At 43.8% G+C, this 25,360-nt stretch overlaps 1 protein-coding gene across 4 annotated transcripts in view; it reads left to right on the top strand.

Moving 5' to 3' along the window:
- LOC140256797 (tropomodulin-2) overlaps positions 1-24,958 on the top strand; it is a 32,226-nt gene extending 7,268 nt beyond the window's left edge. For 3 of the 4 annotated variants that reach the window (XM_072345600.1, XM_072345598.1, XM_072345599.1), the window contains 9 exons: positions 4,179-4,384; positions 5,510-5,666; positions 15,329-15,451; positions 16,983-17,069; positions 19,092-19,222; positions 19,841-19,948; positions 20,213-20,356; positions 20,661-20,805; positions 22,459-24,958. In XM_072345600.1, the coding sequence (XP_072201701.1) occupies positions 4,259-4,384; positions 5,510-5,666; positions 15,329-15,451; positions 16,983-17,069; positions 19,092-19,222; positions 19,841-19,948; positions 20,213-20,356; positions 20,661-20,805; positions 22,459-22,493 (1,056 nt within the window). In that variant the 5' untranslated portion in view covers positions 4,179-4,258 and the 3' untranslated portion in view covers positions 22,494-24,958. Of the gene's footprint in view, positions 1-3,594; positions 3,729-4,178; positions 4,385-5,509; positions 5,667-15,328; positions 15,452-16,982; positions 17,070-19,091; positions 19,223-19,840; positions 19,949-20,212; positions 20,357-20,660; positions 20,806-22,458 lie in introns of those variants that run through there. The other variant, XM_072345597.1, reaches the window with a different exon arrangement.
- Positions 24,959-25,360: the final 402 nt, after the last annotated feature.

Here is a 25,360-nt window from a genome sequence, read left to right as displayed (position 1 = left end):
GAACAGAATGTGAACTACCTCTAGATTAGCCCTGGGGAGAAAAAGCATTTACATAAAGTGACATTTTCTGCCAAATAGGTTTTAATCATACGAATGGAAATGTAATGAGATAATTTGCCAAACATAAAACCAGGGACCACACGTCATTTTATAGGTGAAATATACCCTTGCTAACACACTGCTAGCATTTGGTGGCAGTTTGGGTAATCAGATGGGTATCTAATCTGTTGGATTGTTAATATAGTAGTAAAATAGGATGAAAGGAAAATGGTGCTTTATAGACCAGAATGTGCTGGATTCAAGGCAGTGTTGCTGGGATGGTGCAAAACGATCACCTGAATCTCACAGCATCTGCTTGTGTGGCACAAACACTGCTCTTAATCACAATGGCTCCAATCCTATTTATTTGTTCCAGTATCAATTTAACTCGGGATTTATTCTACCTGTTCCTCACGTTTGTGCTTGGCTACTTGAGATGAAAGAAGGTGAAGGACTTTTCCACATTCACAGATCAGCTCCAGGGCTGTTTTTCAGAACACCAATAGTCATCACTGTCAGTGTGGAGAAAGCTCAAAGGCGACTGTACATTAGGATTTCCTTTATAAATAACAGCTGCTGTGATTTGCAATTCTTGATCAATTTGGAGCAATTTCTTAAATTTGATTTTTTATTATTTTTTTTTCTATAAAAATGCAAAGAAGTCTATAAGATTATTTCCCATCCAGCACTTTTCTTGTTAGTTAATAAATGCAGATTGCCATGCAACTTCATTCTTAGCTTGTGTGCATTATCACAAACGAGGAGCTCACATCATCTGGACCACAATATTCTCATCTCTGTGATGCTTCGGAGACGTGATGGTTTTGTAGGTGTATAGCCTGTGTTACAGGAGGCGAGAGCCTCTGCAGCTGCTGGTCCCAGAGGCCAAATTGTTCCAGCACTTCTCCAATAGCTTCTCCAGTGGACCACTGACAGCAGGCAGTAACTTAGTAGGGGACTGATTCCATCTCACAATGAAGCAGAGGTATCAGCAGTGGAAAATGTTGGCAATGCTGTAGTGTCAGCAGAACCTCAAGCCTATCTGTTCTACAGAACCTTTCAGTAGTACATAAGGGTTATAATAATAAACCAATTACATAGCATAAGAAAAGATAGGAGTTAACGCAGCATTGGCCACATAGAGCTGTAATGATTTTATGCAGACTGTGTAATGACACCTCTCTTGTCTTTGAAAATATGTTCTGAATCTTCACATTGATAACAAAGGGTCAAAAAGCTGCCCCAGATTAAACAGAAATAAGCATTCCTTTCCTTAGAAGCAACCAAAGGCAAAAAGACAGCAGTGGAGACTTTGAAGCTCACTGTGAAACATCCGTGCTCCACAAAGCTTTGCATGTAGCACGGTTAGCAGAAGCACTGCTCCATACAGATCTGCTCTGCTCTGATGACACAATGGGATCTGCTGAGCATCTAGCAGCACGGCAAACCTTGCAGCTTAGCAATTGGTCTCTGAGCTCACGTTAAACTCTTCCTCAACACTGAAACTAAATGGAAAAACAAATAGAATGTATGCTTTTCTATTCCTTATTCTCAGTGTTTGCTCTTCCCTGTGAGTTTAAGCAGAAATTCTGCAGTCTTAGCTATGAACTCTCATTCTTCCCTCAGTATTCCAGGTGCAAGGCCATGCTAAGCAGCACTGTGCCTCTGCAGCTGGATGGAACATCTCCTCCCTTTGACACCTGATCTGCCTTTGCGTGTTCCAGATAAGGGCAGCCAGGAGCTGCTGTTAGTTATGTTTGCTTTTCTTCAGTTTTCTGTATGTTTATTTCCTACGGTAACCATAACAAAGCAACCCACGTGGATATCATCTGTAAAAAGTAAACACTAAGTGTACACTCACAAAGTCAAACCGCACTAAGCAGCACAGACAGCATATGGCCCTGTTTACATACACAAAATTAAGAGAATGGAATCCAATTAGGAAGGTGCAGATAGCAGTCATCACATTACAGCGCCATTTCCAGGGCGTGTGAACTCAGGACTTCAGCATTTCCTTTCCAGACTGATCAATGCTGACTTGTTAGATACATCTTGTTCCCTTGATTCCTGATAATATGATTGTGGTGAAAGGTTGATAGTGAGCCCAGAGACTGAATATGAAGACTGGCACTTCAACAGGGCGCCCTATGTGAGGGGCAAGCTACTGCCTGCAGGGACTGTGGGCAAAGAATCTCCCCTTAGCGGTTCCTTTGCTTTCTGTTCAGTCACTGAAGAGTAAGATGCAGTTGTGAAAGGGAAAGTATCAAGGGAATTTCTGTCATAAACACAAGAAAAGCATCATTTTGAGCTCCTCCATGAACTACTAACACTACCATGGATTATCCAATAGTGCTTCATGCCATGACAGAAGTGAGACTGATATGTTGAAAAGTGCCTCCTGGCATGCTGCCCTTTATGACTAAGCCCTTAAATAGTTCTTAAGGAAATCAGAAACATCTCCAAAACAAACCTGACTCTGCAGTAATTACCCATTAGCGCCTGCCTTCAACTTTACAACCTTTTTCACGACAGCCCTTATATCCATGGTTTTGCTGATAGTGGTAAAACCACTGGAAGCTGCTCTCCCCATAAAGCAGTGCTGGGCCCAGGCAGGGCAAGCCATGCCGTGCACTTACCTGCTGCTTTCCCAGCTGTACCCACTAAGTCTGACCTCGGGACTACGTGTCTGTCTTTCCCAAGGTCACGATTTGACTGTAATGAAAGAATCATTTAAACCATTAAATGGAGTTTTAAGAAGCTCTAATCCCCTCAAAGAAATGTTTTCAGCCCTCTTAATGAGTGCCGAGCTGAAATGCCGTGTGTTTAATGAATTTATCCAAAGGAACTTTGAGAAGGCACCTGATCCCTTAGCAGGGCTGTACCGCTCCTCAATTTGTTTTCACAGCTTCTTTTTAACTTGAAATTTGAAATGGTGCTGATTATTTTCTTCCCTTCCTATAGTCAGATAAACAGAAAAGTGAGATATCTTTTAATATTTAATATTTCGGTAGAAAGTCTGTGAGTGAATGCAACGTTTTTTATTTCGATTCTGAATAAAAGAAAAGAAAAGCCCAAGCTTTCAGCTCATGTGAAGAGCGACACAACCTGCATGGATTCTGGTGGTGTAGGACAGCAGAGGACCTGGCTGAAGGACGTCCTGGTTGAAAGATCAGCCATGTGTAGTGCCAGCTGGCTGCTTGCCATCTCAGCCATAACCGTAACTTAAATCTGTGCATGCAGCAACTCAGCTGCCAAACCCCACAGCTGGCTGTAGGTAATCCAGAGAGCTTTGTGCGGAGGTGTAGCACTGAGCACACTTGGGAAGGCCTGGATCCCATTTAAACTCTGCAGCTGATGCTGTGTCTGATCATGCATTAATTCCCTTTCACTCCATCCACTCTCAGTGGGCTCTAGCTCTCAAATTGCATCTGGGAGGGAAAAAAAAAGAATGAATAAAAAGAGGGAGTTCTTAGTCATATGACAAAGTACGTGACAATGACTAATTGTTGTGCCCATGTGAATGGCAAATGATCTCTTGAGATCCAAGTAGCACATCCCCCCTGCAAGACTTATTCTGATGAGAAGTGCTATCGTTTGTAGCCAAAGTTTCTGAAATAACACTGCAAACCAGCGTAGTCTAAAGCTGCTTAGATAATCAGAATGTTGGAAAGCCAGCTGAGATGATATGGGTAAGCCTTTAGCCTTCGGCAAAGATGGAATAAGATAAAATACCTCAAGGCGTAACGTTTTGTTTCCTCTGTATCAGGGCTGGGCTGCTTTCTGTGGCTGCCTCTTTCCTCTGATGCTTTTCATTCCTCTGGCCAAAAGAACAGCAGGTACTGCTGTTTCTGAGCGAATGAAAGAAAACAGATTTATCTCTGCGGAAGGGATAAGTTCCCAATGGTTTTTCTTACATAGGTCTCTGCCACTGCACCTGTGAGGCTCCCAAGTGCCATCTGGTCCCTTGCCATCCCTCGGGTAGGGCTGCAAAGCCCCAGCGCATCCCACTCCTACAGCTGAGCCAGAGCATCGTGCTGCTTTGTTTTCCTTAATAAACTGTAAATGTGGCTCACAGCATGCGGGCTCTTCAAGGCTGCAGCAGCTAAACCGAGATGCTCATAATGCTTTATTGTTAACAGGGAGTGAAACCGCGAGAAGCTCTGTAGTCCTGCATGGTTGGAATCTGGAAGGGAAGCAGCTGAGCAGTGCAGCAGGAGCCATGTCTCTGCCTTTCCGAAAAGAGCTGGAGAAATATAAGAATATCAACGAAGACGAAATACTCAGCAAACTCTCAGAGGATGAACTGAAGCAGCTAGAGCATGTTCTCGATGACCTTGATCCTGAGGTTAGTAGTGGGGCCGGGGGCTCACAATTGGGAGCTGTTGCTTATAAATGCTGCAGGCTGCAGCACTCTGTGTCTGTCATGGGAGGGGCAGTGCACTCCGAAGGAGGAGCAGCTCTGCTGGGGACATGCTGGTTTCATTCCTGCTGTGATCCTTGCTTTTGTAGGAGTCACTGTGCTCTTTCTTTATCCGTTAGACACGAGCTTGTCTGCACCCTAAGTCTTTAATCACGTTTGCCCACTGCTGTGTGCTGAGAAGTGCTTTATGGCTGCTATTTCTGAGCACAGAGCTAAAACCGAACAAACAGAATGGGGGTTTGTGAAAATCACATCTTCTGAACTTCAGAAATCTGTTGTCTGTGTCATTCAGCACAGATATATTTAGCAGAAGAGAACATATTTGGGCATGATTAAGGAAAATAAGATTCAGCGACAGAGCTGTCATTTTCTAGAGAATGAGGATAATTTGGATACTTGAAGGCACCCTCACAACAAGTTTAAAGATCTCCGTGTATGTTCCTATGTTGCAGGAGGCAGAGACAATCACATGGTCATGCAGCTACATGTTTAAAGTGGGGCTTTGTATACTTGCTTCTTGCGTGCTCTGAATAGCTGACATCCACGTCATTTACCTGTTACTTTCTGTGCATTCCATTAATTTCTGAACTTCAAGAGAAATCTGCATTAGCTTGAAAAGAGTTCTGGGAAAAATGAAGAGAGAGAGAAAAAAAAATGGGAGGAGAAACAAGTAAATAGGGGGAAGAAAATGCAGAGGAAGTTTACCTAGTCTGTTTGCCTGGGCTGTAAAGTCTATGGATATGCATGTGTAACAGGAAGTGCTCTGATTTTGCTCTGTTCTCTGGTATTATGGCTGTAGATGTAGTTAATGAAGATATTAAGAGGTGTTCTGAATGAGAAGCCTAGAGAACACCCTGGTTTTGTTGGCTACATTTAGGTAACATGAGTTACTGCTGTCCTCAAGGAGCGCTATATGAAGAAACACACAAAAAATAATTCCACTTAAAATAGTAATAATAATAATAATAATAAGATTGAATAACTTGGAAAACTGTATGAGATTGCTTCATCTCCTTTACACGGCACCTTCTGTTGCACATACCTTCACAGAACGCCTTGCTTCCAGCTGGATTTCGGCAAAAGGACCAGACCACCAAGCCTGCCACGGGCCCCTTCGACAGAGAACGCCTGCTTTCGTACTTGGAGAAGCAAGCGCTTGAGCACAAGGACAGGGAAGACTTTGTTCCATTTACAGGGGAGAAGAAAGGTACGGCCACCTTTCGTGTGGGTGTTGAATCACAACCTACACCTACGACCCAGCCCTTCTGTCAGGCTGACAAGGACAGGGAGGTGGAGGCCACAGTGCAGGGCAAGGCTGGTGAGTCAGGCTCAGGGCTGTTGTAGGAGGAGGTGACAAGGTGGCTTTGCCCATCACACGGTGTCTGCCTCACTGCCCCATGGCTCCAGCTGCAGGGTTAGGTGTGCTGCCGGCCGGGCCTTGGCTGGAGGCGGGTGCAGGCATGGCTGGCCTCACGTTCAGCACACTGCTCCCAGGCCTTGTGAGGGTGTGTGCTGTGGGAGGAGTTCGACAGGGAAAGAGATGCCTTTCTTAGTCAGTACTGCCCGCAGCTGCTGTGTGTGATAACTCAGGGAACATGCTTGCAAAAAATAAGTATTTTTCCACTTGTTTACTAGCACATCTGGTAACACTATTCATGCAGATAGCTTCATTGTTTCCCCTTGCCCTGAAGTTACAGGGAAAAAAACAGGAAAACCTAATTCTAAACACCTAAACATAGGTAGGATAACCTGAGGGCAGGAACAATCGTGTTGTAAAGCAAGCAGTGTTGTATGGAACCATTTCCTGTCTCTGTGCCGTGGATACAAAGAGCTGCCTGCAGCCACCCCTGCATTCCAGTAGGGACACAGCCAGGGCCATTCCTGACCATCAGCCTCTGGTTCCAGTGAGACCTGCTTAAGGAAAAGAGGGAACTTCAAGACAGTGGAGTGCAACATTTTTTACTTTATGTGTCACTTCTGAAGATACAAACGTTCCTTGCCAGGCGGTAATGGCTGTTAATGTCATTACATTGTATTTTCCTTCTGTGGAAGAATGGTTTCAGTTGAAGACAGTTTCCAGCTAGATCTGATCCCTGCATTATTTTATCCTGCAGCATATTTATTCATCTCCTTTGTCCTCCATCCATCCCTTGAGCTCCATGCTAATCATTGGGCTGATTCAGAGCTCTATGGAAATACAGGACTGCTGCAGAGATCCTGCAGGTAGCAAGGGATTGACCCAGTGCTGTGCAGAGAGGAGAATGGTTTATTGTTGTGTGGCTTTATTGCCAAATGTTTCAGTTTTCCAGCCTCCTATGCACCACTGTCCCAGAACAGCGTAAGTTACTACTCGCAGGCTGCAGCATATTTGTACCAACACCTTCAGTCAGGTCTCACCTTACTGATACTTTACAGACTTTGCCATTTTGCACTGTGATCACGTCTGAAATCTCACACACAAATACACAAAAGGGTGTTGCATGGAGATGCATGCACCCACAGGACTGGTGCAGCAGCTGTGTGAAGCTGATCCCAGCGCCATCCATGGCAGTGAGACTCTACACAATGCTTATTCTACTTGAGTTTTCTGTCGATGTTTCCTATGCATTCAGATGTCCAATATATGATATTACCCACAAGCTTTAAGTATTGATAGTATTCTTCTAAAGCTCAGTATTTAGCTTGGGTTAAATAGCTTACGTTTTGAAACTGCATCTTCATAGGAAACTGAGGAAGATAGCTGGGGAAAAGCTTGTTCTTCGCCTGCAAGTTGGTGGGCTTCAAAGTGTATTTACAGTTTGGTAAATATTTATGTAATTATGTTATATATGTGCCTGTTAAATCACTTTTTACGCTATAGCAGCACAGTAATGTGGGCATATTGTAAATAGCCACAAATATATTTTACATCAATTCTGGTAGTTTAAATATTAAGTTCTGGAACAGTTCCAAAGTGCTTCTAGTTATGTCTAAGAAGTGGGAGGTGTCGATGCCTGTGTAGCACTTGGCATTATTTACCACCTGAGGATGTTTGCCTGTCAGCAGGGTTAGAAGATGCGAAGTGTTGCTTAAGCTTTTGTTACTCTTTTCTACTTTGATATTCATTGTACACTGGGAAATGGTTTATTTTTCCACATTTAGGAAGTGGGATGCTTCTACCAAGTGTTAAACAGTGTTTCTACCAGTTCCTATCTTTATCATGCAAATCTGATACTGACTTGAAAATCTGGTGATGAGCTGAAAGAAGGAAGCATTTAAAATGTCCTCTTTCCAGAACAGTCTGTGATACAGGGTTATTTTGTACACGCTGTCTCTGCCTCTCTTCTCCTGTCATTAATGTTTTATTGGGGTGTTCTTGACCAAAAAGCAATAGCACAATTCAGTTTCATGTGTGGGTCTCTATATGCTCAACACAACCATAAGGTTTTAATTGTGCCAGAGAACAAGGCCAAATGAATTCCAAAGCGAAGGGGGATATTCCGAGTGGTTGGAGCACAGGAAGTGTTAAATACGAGCTCAAGGTGGGGGGTGGTTGTGTGGGGAGTTGCCTTGGTTTTGATTATAATCATGGTTTTGAGGGACTGGAAACGCTTGGCAAAAACAATCAAACATGTGGGATGCATTAGAGCTTTGGCCTTCCGCCAGCTTTCAGCCTGTTAACTTACGACATTAATTGCAGTACAGAAAGGTTTCAAGGCATGGCTCTCAAATTTCAGTGAAACCCCAAGTTTTGTGCTGAGCCCAGGGCAGAATGTTCCCAGCATGGTGGCCATGTGCCCAAGCTACCACTGAAAAGGTTTGTCAGACAACTTTGCCCCACATCTTCTCTAACACACGTCAGGGGTGGACGCTCTGTCTGAGTGTCCCCATCCAAGTGCTCTCTCCCACGGGCAGCTTTCAGGAGCTGGTGTGTAACTCTGCTGGTAGTCAGCCGTTCCCACCAGCAGGGCTCATTTCTAATAAGCAGCAGAGGTGTGGGGAGTTAGTGCTGATTAGTGTAGCCATAGTGATTGGCAGCTTCTAAGTGTTTATTTTATGGACATTTGGATTAGTTCCTGCTGAAGACAGACACTCTAGAAATCCCTACATGGAAGCCAGCAAAGTTGCTCAGTGACCCACTGCCCTCTATGCTTGTAGCTGGGACAGCCAGCAGTCACATGGAGGTCTCTCTGAAGCCTTTTTATTGTGGTCCAGAAGTAAAGGATAAGATGAAGAGGGTAAGGGCTGGTGCCTCTCATTTCTAAGGTACAAAATGATAAGTAGCAATACTAGTGCTATGTGATTATAATAAAAGGAAATAGGATTCAAACTATGTTTAAGGTAGAGAGAAGGTCTGAGAAGTAGAAATGGTGCATTTTGTGTCCTAGGATCTGGACTGGCACTTAAGACCTGCCCGCTCTTCTCACAGCCTTGTCCCCAGTTTTTCCTATCCATCCATTTCAAGAAGGGAACATAATCCTCTGATCTGCACTTACCTTATTCACTGAGTGGGCCAGCAGCTTTCTCTCACTGAATGTGTGCAGCTGATCTTAGTTAAGTACTGCTGTAACGCAAGCATTCCCTATTAGCAACATTTCTGTTTCTGCTTTGTTGTAGTGGTTCTCTTACTACATGATACTAATGAAACCTAATTGAAAGAAGTTCTATTGTGAAAGATGATCAGATACAAAAAGCTGGCCATGCCCTTTTACATTGCTGTTAAGGATTGCTGTTTCACCACTGTCTCTGTTTTCTGCAAGGTCTTCCACTCTTGGCCAAACCATTTCAGTCTGGATCCAATCCAGTTCTCCTCATGGAAAAACTCCAGTGAATTGGGCTATTATTATTTGTGTCTGGAAAGGGAAGGGGAAAACGCTTGTGTGTGATTAAATACTAACGTTTTCAGCCAACTGATAAAAGGAAATCAGGAAGAAAAATGATGATTAGCCAGAGAACGTTGGGGCAAACCCCTGTTTTCAGATGCTCTGGCAGAGACCATCTATCTTGAGAGTTGTGCTGTGCCGTGCAGAGTATCAATACTCAGCCCAGTGATAATGAGAGTCATTTTCAGAAGGTCAAAGTATTAGAACAGATGCTAATGAGTTCTCATCCTCTGTACGAGACTCTGCATAGAAACATTAGGTTTAGTTTAGGGACACGGTATCTTCTTTGGACTGACAAAAGCAGTCTTTTCACCCCCAGAGCTGAGATGTTTGTTTCAGTTTTTACCACCTTCTTCCTATTCTCCAAGTCTTAAATTTAAAACTGATGTTTGTCTCTTAAAGCATGAAAAAGGTGCTGCTGCTGACAGTGTCTTTCATTGCTTGCTTTTGCAAGACCCTGTTTTAGTTGCTCGTGACTTTGCCAAACTTGCACAGTTTACACTGAAATTTCCCATGCTGAGAGTCTGCCTCAGGCTGGATTTTTGGAAAGTGTCAGCAAAAAGGACTCAGCTGTTTCCAAGAACAAGGTTAGGAGAAAACACATTGTTTTAGTCATCTCAAGTAAATTTTTCCAGCTGTTTTTTTGTGAGCTACGGTGCCTCCATGCACTGAAGATGTGACCAGAAATGTATGCCCTTTTCAATCCCCAAGGAAACATACCTGCATTTGGAATCTTAGTGGTATTCTACTTTTGGCACCTCCAGTTTGTTCCAGTGCTCTCCACACGTGCTCCTGCATGATTACTACCTGTGTCCTCAGAGCTTCTGCCTACATGCATAGAGGGCACACGTGCCAACACAGCAGCAATAAGGTGGCAGAATCACTGCATGCTGATTGAAGCCATGGATGCTGCTGCAGTTTATCTTTGCACTGTATATATGCACAATAGATTTAACAACTCTGGAAAGCTGAACTTTGCAACCTTCCTGTTGCGTTATGCTGATTTAAGGCATAGATGATGCAGCCAGTAATCCAAGAGTAACTACAGCAGCAATTATGATACTGCATTTTAATCTAGCTTTCAGCTTCACACTTACTTGAACTTGGCTGTTTTCTTCTTCATAATACATGTTTATTCTCAGTAAGTTTTAATTTAGCTCCATTTTCACAGAGTATCTGGAGTGGGAAACTGAAGTAAGCCTCAAAAGAAAAAGAATGGTGCAAAATGGAAAAAGTGAATCAAGTGTCTGTGATTTATGCAAGGCAGATTTCCAAGATCATTGAATTTCACTGCTAAGGTCAGTGCTCTGACCTCAGAATTACAACATTCTGTAATGGAGAATAAACAGACACTCACTGTAGTCAGTGATTCACTGAAAAGGAAGAAGCAATAAGTGTAACCAGATATTTTCTTGAAAGTACAATAATCTGAGTTACAGTTTATAGGAAAAGAAAGTAATTACTTTACAATTATGGCAGAAGATGCCTCTGTATTACAAAATTAAGTCACTGTCCTTCATGAAACCGATAGAAAGGACACTTTAGAAAAGGCATTTCAGTAAAAATGAAGTTATTTCTCATAGTTGTGCACTTTGTTGAGTTCCTTTGGCTTGTGCACAGTGGGAGTAAATATTAAACACTCAGGGAATAAAAGTAGTGGCAACTTACATGTATTCACAAGAGCCTGATGAAGGCTAAGAAGCAAGGCAAGGAGCAGATACACCACAACACAAGTTGGGTGCCCTGAATGCTGTGAACTTCACGTGACAATGAAATCCTCAAGATGTTTATTGTGTGCCCACTACTACAATCCCATCAGTTTCTCTGTTTTCCCCTTATATAACAGTAAGCGAATATACTTATTTTACCACAATACACTTGACATAGTCACCTCCTCAATTTTCCTATAGATGTGCATTTGTGCTTATGTAGTTAACTGCTATTGCATAAGGAGATGGAGCCAGGGATGTGTCTCATTTCCTTGCTTTCTTTTGACGTTTCTTTAAAGGAGGCATCAGAGCAGTGCAGGAAATCACAGCTTCCTGAAACCAAGTGACAGAACTACGTCCACGGTTTTATGGCAGTACCTGGGAGTATTTTTGTTTCCAGAGGGTTTGCTTTCCTTTCATCCCACTCTGCATTTCTAAGTCTGTCTGTGTTTGATTCAGTCCTTTTTACTGAATCCTTCTCTTTGCCTTTCAATAGGCTCCTTTCTTGCCCTGAACCCCTTTTGAGTAAAACGTGAACCATATCCTATTTCAATTTGAATGGAAGTTTTGCAGTGCTTTAAAAAGAATAGGCCTGCTGTAATGCTGAGCCAGTACAGATCTCCGCTCCCCACACTCGCAGTCACAAAGTCCCCTGGGTTATAAGCATCCACCCCAGTTGTCATCCAGGTCACCACAGCCAGTTAGCCCAGTTTGACTGAAGGAAGGGGAGAATTCTATTGAATGGCGTGTGGAATTTCATGTCAAAAAACGAGCACTTTTGCTTCCAGACCTTTTGAGTTTATAGAGATGTGTAAAAATAAAGTGATATTTTAATGCTTTCAAGTTTGTTTTCACCAAAACTGAAATTTGTTTTGCAGTTAAACACACAAAAAATAGATACTTTGGTAAATAAGTGTGTGTTAACTTAATGCTAGCATTGAAGTAACTGAAGTATGACACATATAAATGTAACTTTTCTTGCTAAGTTTTTGTCACTATTTTCAAAGAAAGATGAGCTGTTATTGTTAAGAAATACATGAACATATTCTGGAGGCAAAGGTAACCCAGCCAACGTTAATCATATCTAAATTCCAAATCACAGCATGAAAGGAAAAGCTTTTTCTTCATAAATCTAACTTCAAAATAATGAAAGTATTCCTCTGAGGCTTCCAAGTATTTACAAATAATCCATTTTAAATCTAAGCCGGTCCCCTGGGACAGACAAGCCATAATCCTTATTTTTTTGTCAGTGGATTCCACGATAAAATGAATTGCACTGTAAAATGAATTTACAATGTAGGAATGTGGGACAGGAGGGACCTCCTGGATCTTTGAACTCTGTCCTTAAAATAAAGCAGGAAAATGGGCTGACCACTGTCTATAAACACACGCGCAGTTTTGCTGCTGAAGGAAACGTAATGAATTCTTAATGACGTGCTAAATGCATAAGCTCTTCTAAATACCTTTGTGCTGCAAAATCTCCTCGCGTGGAGCTAATGCAAAAGAATGTCCTTGTCTAGATAGCAGAAAGAAGAACATTTTTACGAAGCCATTGGACGCCAATAAGGCTGACATATATTAAAGATATATATTTTCATCTCTGACATGACCTCGCCCCTTTAAATATTTCATATAACCAGTAATAGAATATTTTTTTTCTAAAACATTTGCCAAGAATGCTTTAAATGAAACTCTCATTGAGAGTCATATACACATTTAGAAAGACTTGGGCTGCAACCCAAGAATTACATATGCCTGAAACAAATGCTTAAAAACTATATTCCTGTATATGTGAACCGTATGAAAAAGGGTAAACCTGTATTGGTTTCTGCTTTCTTTCCACACAAGTTACTTGGCCTACCCGCTTCCAAAACTCATAGAGAAGGTCCAACTGAAATATATATCTCATTTACCCAAGACTTGAGGCCGTGTCCATTAACAGCAAGACTTCAGCCCCACTTGCACCAGTCTGAGATTCTGAAATGGAAGCATCACTCTGCCCCAGACAGCCCCACCGCTGGGTGCTGATAAGGCATGAGGCCTCTCCAAGGCTGCTCACAGGAGCTCTGGGGACCAAGCCAGGCTCTCTGGAATTGCAGAGAAATTCAACCCAAAGCCTTCTGATGGTGCCTACAAGAGCTCAGGCTGGGCTCTGGGTTCCCAGCACAGCACTGCCTGCCCTCCTGAGATGGCTGGTACCAGGTGCAGCTCTGAGCACGGCTGGCTGGGATAATGCTGTCAGTCAGGATGAAGATAAGCAGGATTCCCTCTAGGTCTTAAATGAGCTACTGATTACTGAGAACCCAAGGAAATGCCACTGATCTGAAAGGAAGATATTTCAGTGCTCCTCCTTGTTGATTGTTTACTCAGATTTCCTGATTTTGGGTCTTGTAGCTTCCAATGGAGTCATGAACTTTCTCCTGAGGCATTATCCTAACCAACCAAGTTGCTTAGCTCCTGGCGTCAGTTAACTCCTGGTCGGTGGCATCTGGAAGCTGCCATCCCACACTTCAGGCTAAGGGACAGTATGGAGTGAGTCTGAAATTGCAGCATTTGCCCTGTTCTGAGCTCTGCAGAATGTGACTGGTCTGTCTTCACCCTACGAGCGTTCCTCACCCCAGGTTTGCCACTTGACTTTGCTGCTGCTGGGACAGCTGTCTGTGATTCACCACTGAGTGCAGGCTGAAAGTGAAAACAATCCCTACCCTTGGCCCACAAAGGCTTTTATCTTCTAGAAGCCTATTGTTAAAAGATGACTTGCTTAAAATATCACATGAAAAAATGAATCATCGTATGATACTACTTCGGCTTTCTGCATGGCCTTCTGTCCAGTTTTGTGCTCTGAAGTTGTTTAGCCTCGGTGCAAATATCTCTAGAATAAATGAGTCAAATTGTGCAACACTAAACCTCGACTGCTTCAGAAATGTCCATTCTTATGTTTGTTTTTCTGAGCCTATTCAGTGACCTCATTCGTGGAAGTTGACAGTACAGAAATTGCAGTAGAAAAGCTTGTATGAAAGAGATAAATGCGTTGGGTATTATCTACACAGAAATGATGCTTTGGACTGTTATGAAAGAGTGGTCAGGTGCTGGAATGGTGGTGGAGTCACTGTCTGTGGAGGTGGTCGAGCAGCATGTAGCTGTTGTACCAAGGGATGTGGTTTAGTGGGGAAATACTGGTGGTGGGTAGCTGGTTGAACTAGATGGTCTTGGAGGTCTTTCCCAACCATGGTGATTCTATGATTCTATGATAGTGGGAAACAAGCTGCAAGGATGCCAGTGTTGAAAAAAAATGGGGGCAGAAAGTCTGTAGTTGAATACAAAATAGCAGAACTGCATTTATTAAGGGTAACAAAATAATATCACCGAGACTGTGCTACACAAATAAGGCAACTTGAAACTGACAGCGGGCCAAAGCCTCCTACATCCAAAACTCATCCCTGCTTCATTCCATTGGAACTTTAATTTAAGGGATCTTACTCTGCTGCAGCATCACAGTATTGCTGTTGGCTACAATAATAGCCAAAGGGAGTAAGATTGACCTCCTGTGTTGTTTCTGGATTTCTCCTGCAGTCTTTTCCATTTCATCAGCAGGGATGATGGTCTTCATGTGATGCCACATGGAACCACACACTAACACCCACATGCCAGTTGGGCACGAGGAGGGGTGGAGCAGAGGAAACAAGCCGGGAACAAACAAGCCTTGGGGAACACGGGGTTTAGTTCAGCCTTTTCAGGCCTGCACAGGTGATCAAGAAAAGGCTGTTTAAGTGAATGATTATCAGGAGATGGAGGGGAAATACTGATGAAAAGGCTGGGAACTAAACTGCGTGTCTGAAAGTGATCAGCTTTGCAGAGCTTTAAGGCTCTTGGACAGCATTTGTAAACCGAAAGTTACTTGCAGTAGGGTGGTTTTAATTGCCTCTGGTGCCTCAATTAAATACGAGGATGAAATTTCTGCAAGCTTTTGGTGTAGACCTGATTCTGCCTAATATAAGCCCACAGAAACTTCAGAAAAATCCCAGCTGTCACTGCTCCTGGGGATTTATTTTAGGAAATTCACTTCCATAGTAACAATCACCAACACAGAGCAGAAGTCTTCACTGTTTATTTTTAGGCTCTTATTACGATCCTGGTGCTGAGGATAGCATCAAGTAAGAAACAGGAAAACATGCACTCGAGACTTTTCCAAGCAGTTCCATTGTCACAGACCTATTCCCTCCACTGCCAGGAGTCAGATGAGTTGTAACAATAATCCATTAGTCACTCTGTTGTTTTGTTTTTTTTTCTTCTCCTAGGAAAAATATTTATCCCTAAAGAAAAACCCATAGAAACTCGTACAGAAGAGAAAGTGACCCTGGATCCGGAGCTTGAAGAAGCCCTGGCCAGCGCTTCAGATACGGAGCTCTATGACCTTGCAGGTTAGATGGTACATGGGCACGGTCCCCTGACATGTCCAGCTGTCTGCCTGGACCTGGCACTGGGGTCAGGATCCTGCAGCCTGGGGCCACGCCGTGCCCATGAGCACTTTGACCATGACCCGAGAGCTGCTGCAGACCTTTCACCTATCTCTAATTGATGTGGGGCAGGGTAACGGAGGAGATGAAGCAGCTAATGGGATCTGGGGAAGGGAAGAGTCAACAAGTGGGAGACTGCACGTGCATTGTTAGAGACCACTGATGTTACTGTGTGCTGAGATTCAAGGCCAATGCTTCATGGCTCTAATCCATATGAAAACTTTGGTGGGAGAGTTTCGGCTCCATTGACACTTTTCTGTTTTTAATTAAGAAAATCTAAATGAAATATTTCAGTGTTTTCCATTCATCTGAATCTGTGTTGGATCAACATTAAACCCAAACCTCTTATAGCTGCTCTGTTGTCCCATTAAAGGACACGATCTCACCATTATCTTCTATAATCCTTGGCTACACCACATATTTTGGGATGCATTAGTCTTGGCTCTGACTGATATGTGGCACATCACAGGAATCGCAGGGCTGTGGTGCAGCTGACACTTCTCACAGGGCCTGAAGTTTATGGAATGGAGTTCCAGGTGTTGCTCAGCTCTGCTCAGCATCCAGCCATTTGTGAGTGAGTCTGTAGGTATCAAAGTCTAACAGAAAGCAGCAGCACACAGCTGAGAGTTTTGAATGGAGTCTGTAACAGCGAGTATCACCGCTTACAGAACAAAGAGTTTCTCTCAGAAGGAAAACATGGTGATAAAGGTAAAAACTGACATCAATAGCATAAAGCCCATATAGATAATTTATGGGAGAAGCATAAGGAAAAAGCACAGTTTATCCTCTGACACTGTGGAAGTTCATTTGCACAAAACATAACTTCATATCTTTGATGGAATTTAGTTTTCTTTTCTCACAGTAACTTCTAGCCTTACTATTTATTTTAGAGCACTGGAATATATTCTTACTCTTCATATTCTTCCCAAGCATGTTAGCATCTATGTGCTTCTATAAGAACCCCAAGATGAAGACCCATTTATTAACCTAACTACGTATGAAATCAAAACCATCTCCGATGTGCCGAACAATACAACAAGGAGCAGGAAGAGGTTTGGGTTGGGGTTGCACATGGCAGAAAATAAGTAAATAAATAGATCATTAGGAAGGTAGCACTGCAGCAAGCTACCCAAAGAGACTGTGGGATTTTCATGCCGGGATTCTTTCAGGACCCAGTTAGACAAAGCCATGGCTGACCTGGTTAATGCTGGCAGCACTCCTGTGAGGGAGGGATGCTGGACAAGGTGACCCTTTGCAGTGCCTTCCAGCTGGCTCTTCCCTGAGTGCATGCTGCAGCAAGCTCCACTCTGAGCTAAAAAATTTTGTAAACTCTTTCTGTGAGGAGCTGAAGTAGAATTTGTAGCATACGTTTTTCTGTGATCTCTTTTCCTGCCATTAACATCGTATCCTGTTGCTGATGTTTACACATTTATAGCTGTTCTTGGTGTGCACAACATGGTCAACAACCCAAAATTTGATGAAGGAGGAGCCCGCAGTAAAGATGGAAAAGGAAGCGTGAGAAGTAAGCAAACGTTTCTTTGTGGGCTATGTATCTGTTATGTGGCTCCTTAGGTACACGGGAAGCACAGTCAGCCAAGAAACCCAGAAGCATTTATACTAAATAAAGCAGACCTGTGGTATGTAAAATCTCAGAGGTGAGGGTTACATTTGAACCCCAGGTTTTTCTCATCACAGGCTTAGGAGCTGCCAAGTCTCCATCCAGTGCTCAGTGTGCTCTGGGACACCTAGTAAAGTAACTTTGCTGTTGGAGACAAAACTGTGGAATGCCCTTTGCCATGGGAGTGGGACTCAAAAAGCACTTTCTTCTTGCAAGGCCAGGAGAAGCGCAGCTGTCCTTACCAAGGACTTGCATTTCCATCCCTTATTACCAAAGAGGAGGTGGGAAAGCAGACAGAATGCTGTGTCACTTCATTTTTCTCAGGATTAAGGCTCTCCGTGAGCCTCCTAAGTGGGGCCCTGTGTGAGCTGCCATCTATCTCCTAGCAGGCAACTGCATATATTAGTAATCCACACAGATTTCAAATTATTTTTGTCGCTTGGAGTCACAATGTCAGCTATGTGAGTCAGCTAAACTATGCTCCAAGCGCAGACTTACCAGCCAGAAAATTGCCCTGTCACATTGCTTTATTCTTCGGTCCAAAAGCAATGCCTTTCCTTGGCCAGCTGAAATGGTTCAATACAAGAAAGAGACACAGCTCAGAAGTTGCCTGTCAGTGTGGTGAAAGCGCACCATGATTAAAGAAACAAAATAAAACTCATGGAAAGCAATAAGAACGGGAAAAGGGAGAAGACTGCTTAACTCTAGGCTGCATGACATGCTGTCAAATGTGAGGATGGGGGTGAGTCCTTGCCCAGGTCCCAGCTTGGCATGGAATTGCTCTGGGTGCAAACTCACTTTGCTGGTTTTTCTTTGCTTTCCATCCTTGAATCGAAAGTACAGCAAATTCTCCACCAGCAGTTTTCAACTTCCTGATCTTTAGGAAGGCTGCAGTATTCTTCAGGCACATGTATGGTCTCTCAGGGAACAAGTAAATAAGTAAAAATGATACGAAGAGGAATGGAATGAAAACCAGCTTCAGATTTGTGAATGCATTTGTCTCTGTTTAGTTCTAAAGTGTATTTGGTTTTGCTTTGGCCCATGATGTGGGATGAACTTTGCACTGAACAGAAGTGCGCAGTACACCAATGTTTGAGCACAAGTCTTCTAAATAAGTCACTGTGACAAAGTGAAAAGGTTTAAATTCACATGTGGTCCAAAACATCCTCCTTTGTTTCCTTTAGTTGCTTGGGTGGTCAAGGCTTACAAATTAATCCTCACAACTGTGTGTCTGGAAATTAGAAGTACTAATTATGTTCTAAGCTACGACTTCTATGCATTTCAAAGGATATGTGTAGCTTATAGATGACAATAGTCAAAATTGCATCTTTTTGGAGAACAAGTACTCAATGACTCCCTAAATCTTGGTGCTAGCAGACAGACTTGCTTCTTGTGTTTTGATAGTTTTATTACTCAAAATGTGCAAGTGTTGCAATTTTACAAGAGCTAATTGAATTTCTAGTGAGGCTGATAGCATCAGAGCAGAGGAGGAACTGGAGGGGCCTCCTGATCCCAGGCTGTGCTGTTAGCACTGTCTATCTGTAGATGTGGAGGTTTGCTCACTAGTGCAGTGGGAATGCTCTGAGCACACCTTTCTCACAGATGTCAGACAGGGAACAAAGCAGCCCTTGCTGTATATTACATCCTATGCAATAATCTTAAAAGCTGCTCTGGTTCAAAAGGGAGGAAGTTGCCCATGATGACACCTCCCAGCTGCTGTGGCTGCTATGACCCCAGTGATGTGCTTCTGGTGCAGGAAGGTGCCAGGGACATGGCAAGGACACCGGGCTAACACTACTGCCTCTGAGCTCTCTGATTCATGCTAACCTCTTCCTGAGTGCAGCTGTCCTAAGCAACAGCTAAAGAGCCAGACTCACCCACTGTGCCTGGTCCTGATGTCAGCATTCGATGCATCTTTTGTTGCAGATGTGGTCAAAGGTGAAAAGGTGAAGCCCATTTTTGAGGAGCCACCTAATCCAACCAATGTGGAAGCAAGTTTACAAAGGATAAAAGCAAACGATCCTACTCTTGTAGAAGTTAATCTGAACAACATAAAGGTAGATGTCATGGTTTCGTATAAATCCTCACAGATGGGTTTATTCAAATATTTCCAGCACCCTTTTATCTTTATATTTTTATTCTCTGTACTGTGCAGGGAAAGCAGCACACACAGGAAAGGGCAGGAAAGAGAAGTGTTTTAAAGGCTCCCAGGTCATCAATGCCTGATACTGAATTAGAAGCCAATTAAAAGCCGACCGGGTGACTCCCTCTGGCTGCCCTTCTTTAGCAGCTCATAAAGGAAGACATCTCCTGTGCACTGCATGATCATCGCTGCCCTAATTCAATTAGCCCACATATGGAAATGGGGAGGAGCTGGGATGCAGAGACTCTGAACAATCAGCAGCAAAATGGGAAAATAGCTCAGATCAGTCACGTGCTGGCCCTGGCCTGACCCAGATACAGGCAGAGCTGACACAGCGTGCCAGCACGGAGCCCCACATGGCTGCTGAGCACCCTGAGCACAAGTGGTCCTTCCTGAGATGCACTTATGGGCACTGAGGATGGTTCAAGCACACAGTCTGTGGCTATTAATCCATCAGCCTGATGATAAATAGAACCAGTGCCTACTGACATGACTGGCTTTCCTAACGACTCAATTTATCTTCTTAATGCAGAATATCCCTATTCCAACACTGAAGGAATTTGCAAAAGCTTTGGAAAGCAACGTACATGTGAAGACATTCAGCCTCGCTGCTACTCGAAGCAATGACCCTGTAGCTATTGTAAGTTATAACGCTGTTTGGAAAATAAAATACAATGTTAAAGTAGGTCTGCATATGCTTTAGGATAGATCCTTCATTTTACCTAGCAAAATTTCCCTGCTACTATGCGTAATAGAAGCATAGTTTATTCTGATCTACCTCCATGCTCTTTTAAGCCTGTTTGCATTTTATTTCTTTGTAAATACTAAGCCATGTTTTACAGATTTACAATTATTTCCCTCAGCTTTCAAGAACTTGATCTGTTCCCTCTTTCTAACCCCTCAGGCGTTTGCAGATATGTTGAAAGTGAACAAAACACTGAAGAGTCTGAATGTAGAGTCCAATTTCATCACTGGGACGGGTATTTTGGCACTGATTGATGCGCTGAAGGAGAACGAGTCCCTGACAGAGATTAAAATTGACAACCAGGTAATAAGACAGCATTGAACTGCAGTCCCCTTCTGTCTCCTTTCTGTGCAGATTCCCAGAAGGCCCTGGGCAAAACCAAGGCAGCCTCTGGAGCCGTTCTGCAGCTCATGTCCCCTGGAACCACACCATGGAAAACATCCAAACAAAACTAGTCAAAGGAAACATAAAACCCAGAGCTGTGTCTCCAGGGAAGGGATTCTCTTTGTAGTTTGAGCACAGTACTGAAATATAAGCTCTTATTTTCTGTGCTTTAAGAGCAAATATTTTCTTTTCTTTTGGGGACATTTCACCATGTCACCAACAGAGGCAGCAGCTGGGGACAGCTGTGGAGATGGAGATTGCCAAGATGCTGGAGGAGAACTCCAAGATCCTCAAGTTTGGATACCAGTTCACAAAGCAAGGCCCACGAACCAGGGTAGCAGCAGCTATCACTAAAAACAATGACCTGGGTAAGATGCTTCTCCATTCACTCTTCATCTGTCCAGATGGGCCAAGCCCTGGCCTTTACACTCTTCCAGTCTGCACATAAGATTGAATATTAAATTCATAATATCCAATCTGTATGTGAGGGGGGTGACATTCAACTCCACAGGCTCTGGAGCACAGAACTCCTAAGGTCTCACTGTGATTCTCCCAGTTGTGCTGCACCTTTTCCAGGCAATGCCCTGGATCTCCAGATGTCCCATCAGCTTTTCTGGCCAGTGAGTAAAGCCAGCCAGCCCCACTGCTTGCTCAAGGACCACAAGATTCCTAACTCTGCCACAGCGGAGCAAACCTGGTCAATTGAGGGAACACAAAAGACTGTGCTGCTCATGTGGCCAGTGACAGGAAAGGATAAAAGAGAACTTTGCAAGTTTTAACCTGAGTGTGATGCTCTGCTCTGTGCTTAATAGACAGTGCAGGGAGGAGATGGCTCGGCTGACTAGGAATAGTTCACAGTAAAAAGAAATAGAATAAAAATAAGCTCTAAGAGGTAAAACTGATTAATAACACAAAGTGTGGTGTCAAACCATGACGTATTTGGTTGGGTTTTACTCTCAAAGAGCAAAGATAAAAACTGAAGTAGAACCTACTCCTTTCCTGCCTGGTGTTACTTTTAGCAGTACTTAATTATCCTCAAAATACACTCTTGTTCCTGAAACTATTAGTTTCCTTAGAAGCTTTCCCTGCTATTTAGCCAGCTGCTGTTGGGCACGTATCTCGAGGGTAATCTTCATTGTCCAGGGTTTGCACTGTATGGTTTTCTTCAAGGTTTAGCAGGGCAGAATATTTTCAAACAAGAAAATAGCTGCAACAAGACACTAGGAGATGAAGGACTGATTGTACACTGACAGCCTTGGAGTAATGCAGTGCTTGCCCAGAAAACACTGTGAAATAAACCTCCTGATAGCAAAGTGATGGGATTTTTGCAGTTATATATTATTATTGACTTTCTGTAGTGAAAGGTGCACATTCATCCAGTTTTACTGCCTTTGTGATCTACTCCAGCAGTTTAATATCAGGTGCAGGACACGACAGTTCAGTGCAACACCACCTGGTGTCACATGAACAGAACATCCCTAATCTTACCTGGCCAGGTCAGAGAAGATTTAGTGTGTTTTTCCTGGGGTGTGAAGCAGCAGGTGGGGCCCCATGAGATACAGCCGTAATGCATCTCAAGTGCTGTGGAAATTCACACGTGTCTCCTTGTCACCCGAATCCTGCCCATAACACCAAGCTCATCACTCTTTGCTCTGCTTACTGACAATCTCAGTCCTCTCTGTTCAGAGTGAGTTAATGCTGGTTAACATTAATGGCTGATGTCATCATAGCACATGAAGTTTAAACAGAAACTTTAATCAGAAGCTTTAAGGTCTGGTATGTTTTCCTGGTTGCCGGTACTCACTGATATCAGTACTTAATTTATTTTGTAAAAGCTTATGATTGTTGCTTATCTACAACAGCGACCCCTGCAACTAGAAAAGTTAATTACGGTACTTATGGACATAACAGTGCTGAGTATTTGTTAGAAGCTCCCTCCTTCCCACTCACGTCATGGGAAGGGAGCAGAGAAAAGTGCTCTGCTTGTCCCTGACTGCTCTTTTCTTGTCCTGCCATCCCAGTTCGCAAGAAGCGTGTGGAAGGAGAGCGGCAGTAGCCACACGCAGCGGATGCACAGCAGAACTGGAGCCCTCCAGCACTGCGATCCCACAGCGTTCATGGGGAGGGAGGGAAGGCGCTGGAAAACCATTGCAATGGGAGCTGCTCCTTTCTGTTACGTCTCCTCTTAACCTTAAAAACGCAGCCTGATCGTTTTTAACATCCACAGTTTATTTAATTTTCGTGAGGAAGATTCATAGTTGGTTTGAGTTTAATCAAGAAGTTTCACAGTATCTGAAGCCAATATGCAGAACCTTAACTGTGTTACTGGGCATAACATGTAGTGACATTGACCCTTATTTTAGGCACTTTGGGGTATGCTAAAGTATGACCTTGTGTATGGATAAGGGGTTCTCTGCTGAAAATAGAAACCTTAGGGCCAAGTCCTGTAATGCCTTACGTTGCAAATAATCCTTATTGGGTGTATCATTCTGCTGAGCTGGGTCCTGTAACGGGGCACTCCCATGCACAGAGCTAGAAATGGCAGTGCAGCGTTGCAGGATCTCAACCCAGGTCCTGCAGCAGGCCCTGGGGCTGTGCAGGGGCAACCCTTCTGCAGGGCTCTGCCTGCCTGACTCCACGTGCAGAGTCATGCCTGGATGTGTGAGCATTGTCAAAGCACATCTGTTTACATGAGCTTGGGTTCGGTGGGACGTGTTGCAGTGTTACATTGGTGCTTGTTGTCCTCATCCCAGAGAGTAAGTAAGCTTAGTGCTGCCAATCCTATATACTTTGAATGGTAGTTGTTTTTTTTTCCTATGCCAACAAGTTTTTATTTGCTCATAGAATCCGCAGTTTACAGCTATTAATCTAAACAAGCATTTGTTTTGCCTTGAGCCCTGTGTTCTGGTATTTTTATATATATATATATATTTTTTAGTTTTATAGCAACATTCTCAGGACCTTTTTGCTGAAGGCTAATTAAGTAGTTAATCTCGAGCAGTGGCTATGCTTCCAGGATAAACACCAAGAGGGTATCTGGACCAACTGCAGAACTCACACATACCATATCTGCTGAAGCCTTTCTTTAGAAGTGAGACAACACAGGGGAGTCTTGCTGAGATCTTCCCCGGATCCACGGAGGATTTACTGTAGAAAAACTTTGATATTCCTTTAGAAAATAGCACGATCTGTAACACAGTCATAACTCTGCAGGGTCTTAAATAGACAGCCCTTAAAAGCCACCTGGAGCAGCGGGGTGATGCTGGGCTTTGCAGCATTGAGGAAGAGAGGACCCGCATTCCTAAAGGCAGAAGATGGCTGCTGACCAACCTCAGTGATCAGAATCACGCTGTCCCTATTTTCTTGTTTTGTTCCAATGAAGGGAATCCCAACTTGTCATTTTTTAAATGCATTTAATTATTTTTTTTTTTAACTTTTTTGTTAATAAGGATGGTACGTGCATGTGTGTTCAAGGGAAACAAGTGCAATCCATTTCTCATCTTAACTGCCATTTCAGTGTTGGTGTGTGCATGCAGCGCTCCATAAGGATGGCTGGCATGGCTGCCCCAGTGCCTGCAGCATGCTGTCCCGTGTCGCTTTGTGCAGAGCTGCACACGTGGCCTCACTGCCCCATGACTGCCTTCAGCTCACATCACGGGCCAGGGAACAGTTTGGGAAGGCCCAGAGCCACCTCCTGCCCTTCACATGCCATGTCTTTTGCACCAGCACATGTTCTCCAGGAGGAGGGGTGCTCAGACCCTGTGTATCACCCCCAGCCCTAAAAGCTGAGCACCCTGTGGCAGGGACCCAGGCTCTGGCTCCTTTAGCATATTGGGGGGGAAACCCAGCAGCCTGGCCCTTTGCTCCAGGCAGCCTCTGCCAGCCCTGCTCCTGGCTGTGAGGGATCAGGGACATCCATCCTGCCTCTTCTAAGTGCTCTGCACAAGGGCTTATCATCATCTGGCCCTGAGCATCACATATCAAACACTGCAACAGTATAAGGATCCGTTCAGTACAACGACAGCATAGTGGTGATGCTTGAAGGAAGAATTTTGCATTTATAGCTCACTTATAGGGTGATTTATCCAGTGGAAATCTCTGCAGGTAACATGAAGGGGTGAGGATGGGACAAGTCCCTGTTAAAGCCACACTTCCCAGCAGCACTGAGCAGGGGACAAGGGCAGAAGAGGCTCTTTTTCTTAAGCAAACCTTCAGGAGTATCTTTGTCTACTTTTGCACATTGCTTCTTGAGTTGACAGCTTCGATTTGGCTCGTATTTTTTATACAGTTTCCTCATGGAAAAGCTCAACTTTGTGTGTGTCCCGACATGTCCGTGAGTGGTGGTGTGCGCTGAGCGCAGCGCAGTGTTCATGTTAAGCTCTAGATGAGATGTTACCGTGGGACCATAAGTTACCGCATGCGCACAGCGTGGTGCATATTGCTCAAGGGGGAATTGCCACCCTATGTAACGATGACTCCCCAACATTGTGGTTTTTCTAAATAAACCTTCACAAAAATTTGGCTTTGGTGATTTCCTGTGGTGTTGTTCTGTCGGGATTCACCTCCTCTCCCCACATGACATGCTCAGGACCGGGGCTCTTTGGTTTATCGATGTGACACCTGGAGCGCACACTGATGTATTTGCACACACAGCCCTCCAAGCTGCAGGGGAACCAACACGTTGCCTGCTTGGGTCTCCATAGAAGCCTGAAGGCTGAGCCTAGTGAAATCACCACACTGCTGTACACTGACACAAATAATGCTTTCAGTACTAACACCAACATGTCACGGCATCTTTCTACTTCTCTTTTCTTGCATGCAACCCCTCAGAAAAGGAAAGCACCAGCAACAAGAGGATAAGACATGTGAAGAAATGGGGGAAATATCTCAGTGAGAAAACACAACACATCTGTGCCCAGTACG

Source organism: Excalfactoria chinensis, chromosome 10, assembly GCF_039878825.1.
Source record: "Excalfactoria chinensis isolate bCotChi1 chromosome 10, bCotChi1.hap2, whole genome shotgun sequence".
In the NCBI taxonomy this organism is placed as follows: Eukaryota; Metazoa; Chordata; class Aves; order Galliformes; family Phasianidae; genus Excalfactoria; species Excalfactoria chinensis.
Note: the sequence above shows the minus strand (reverse complement) of the source record. Positions and strands in the feature narration are given on the sequence as shown.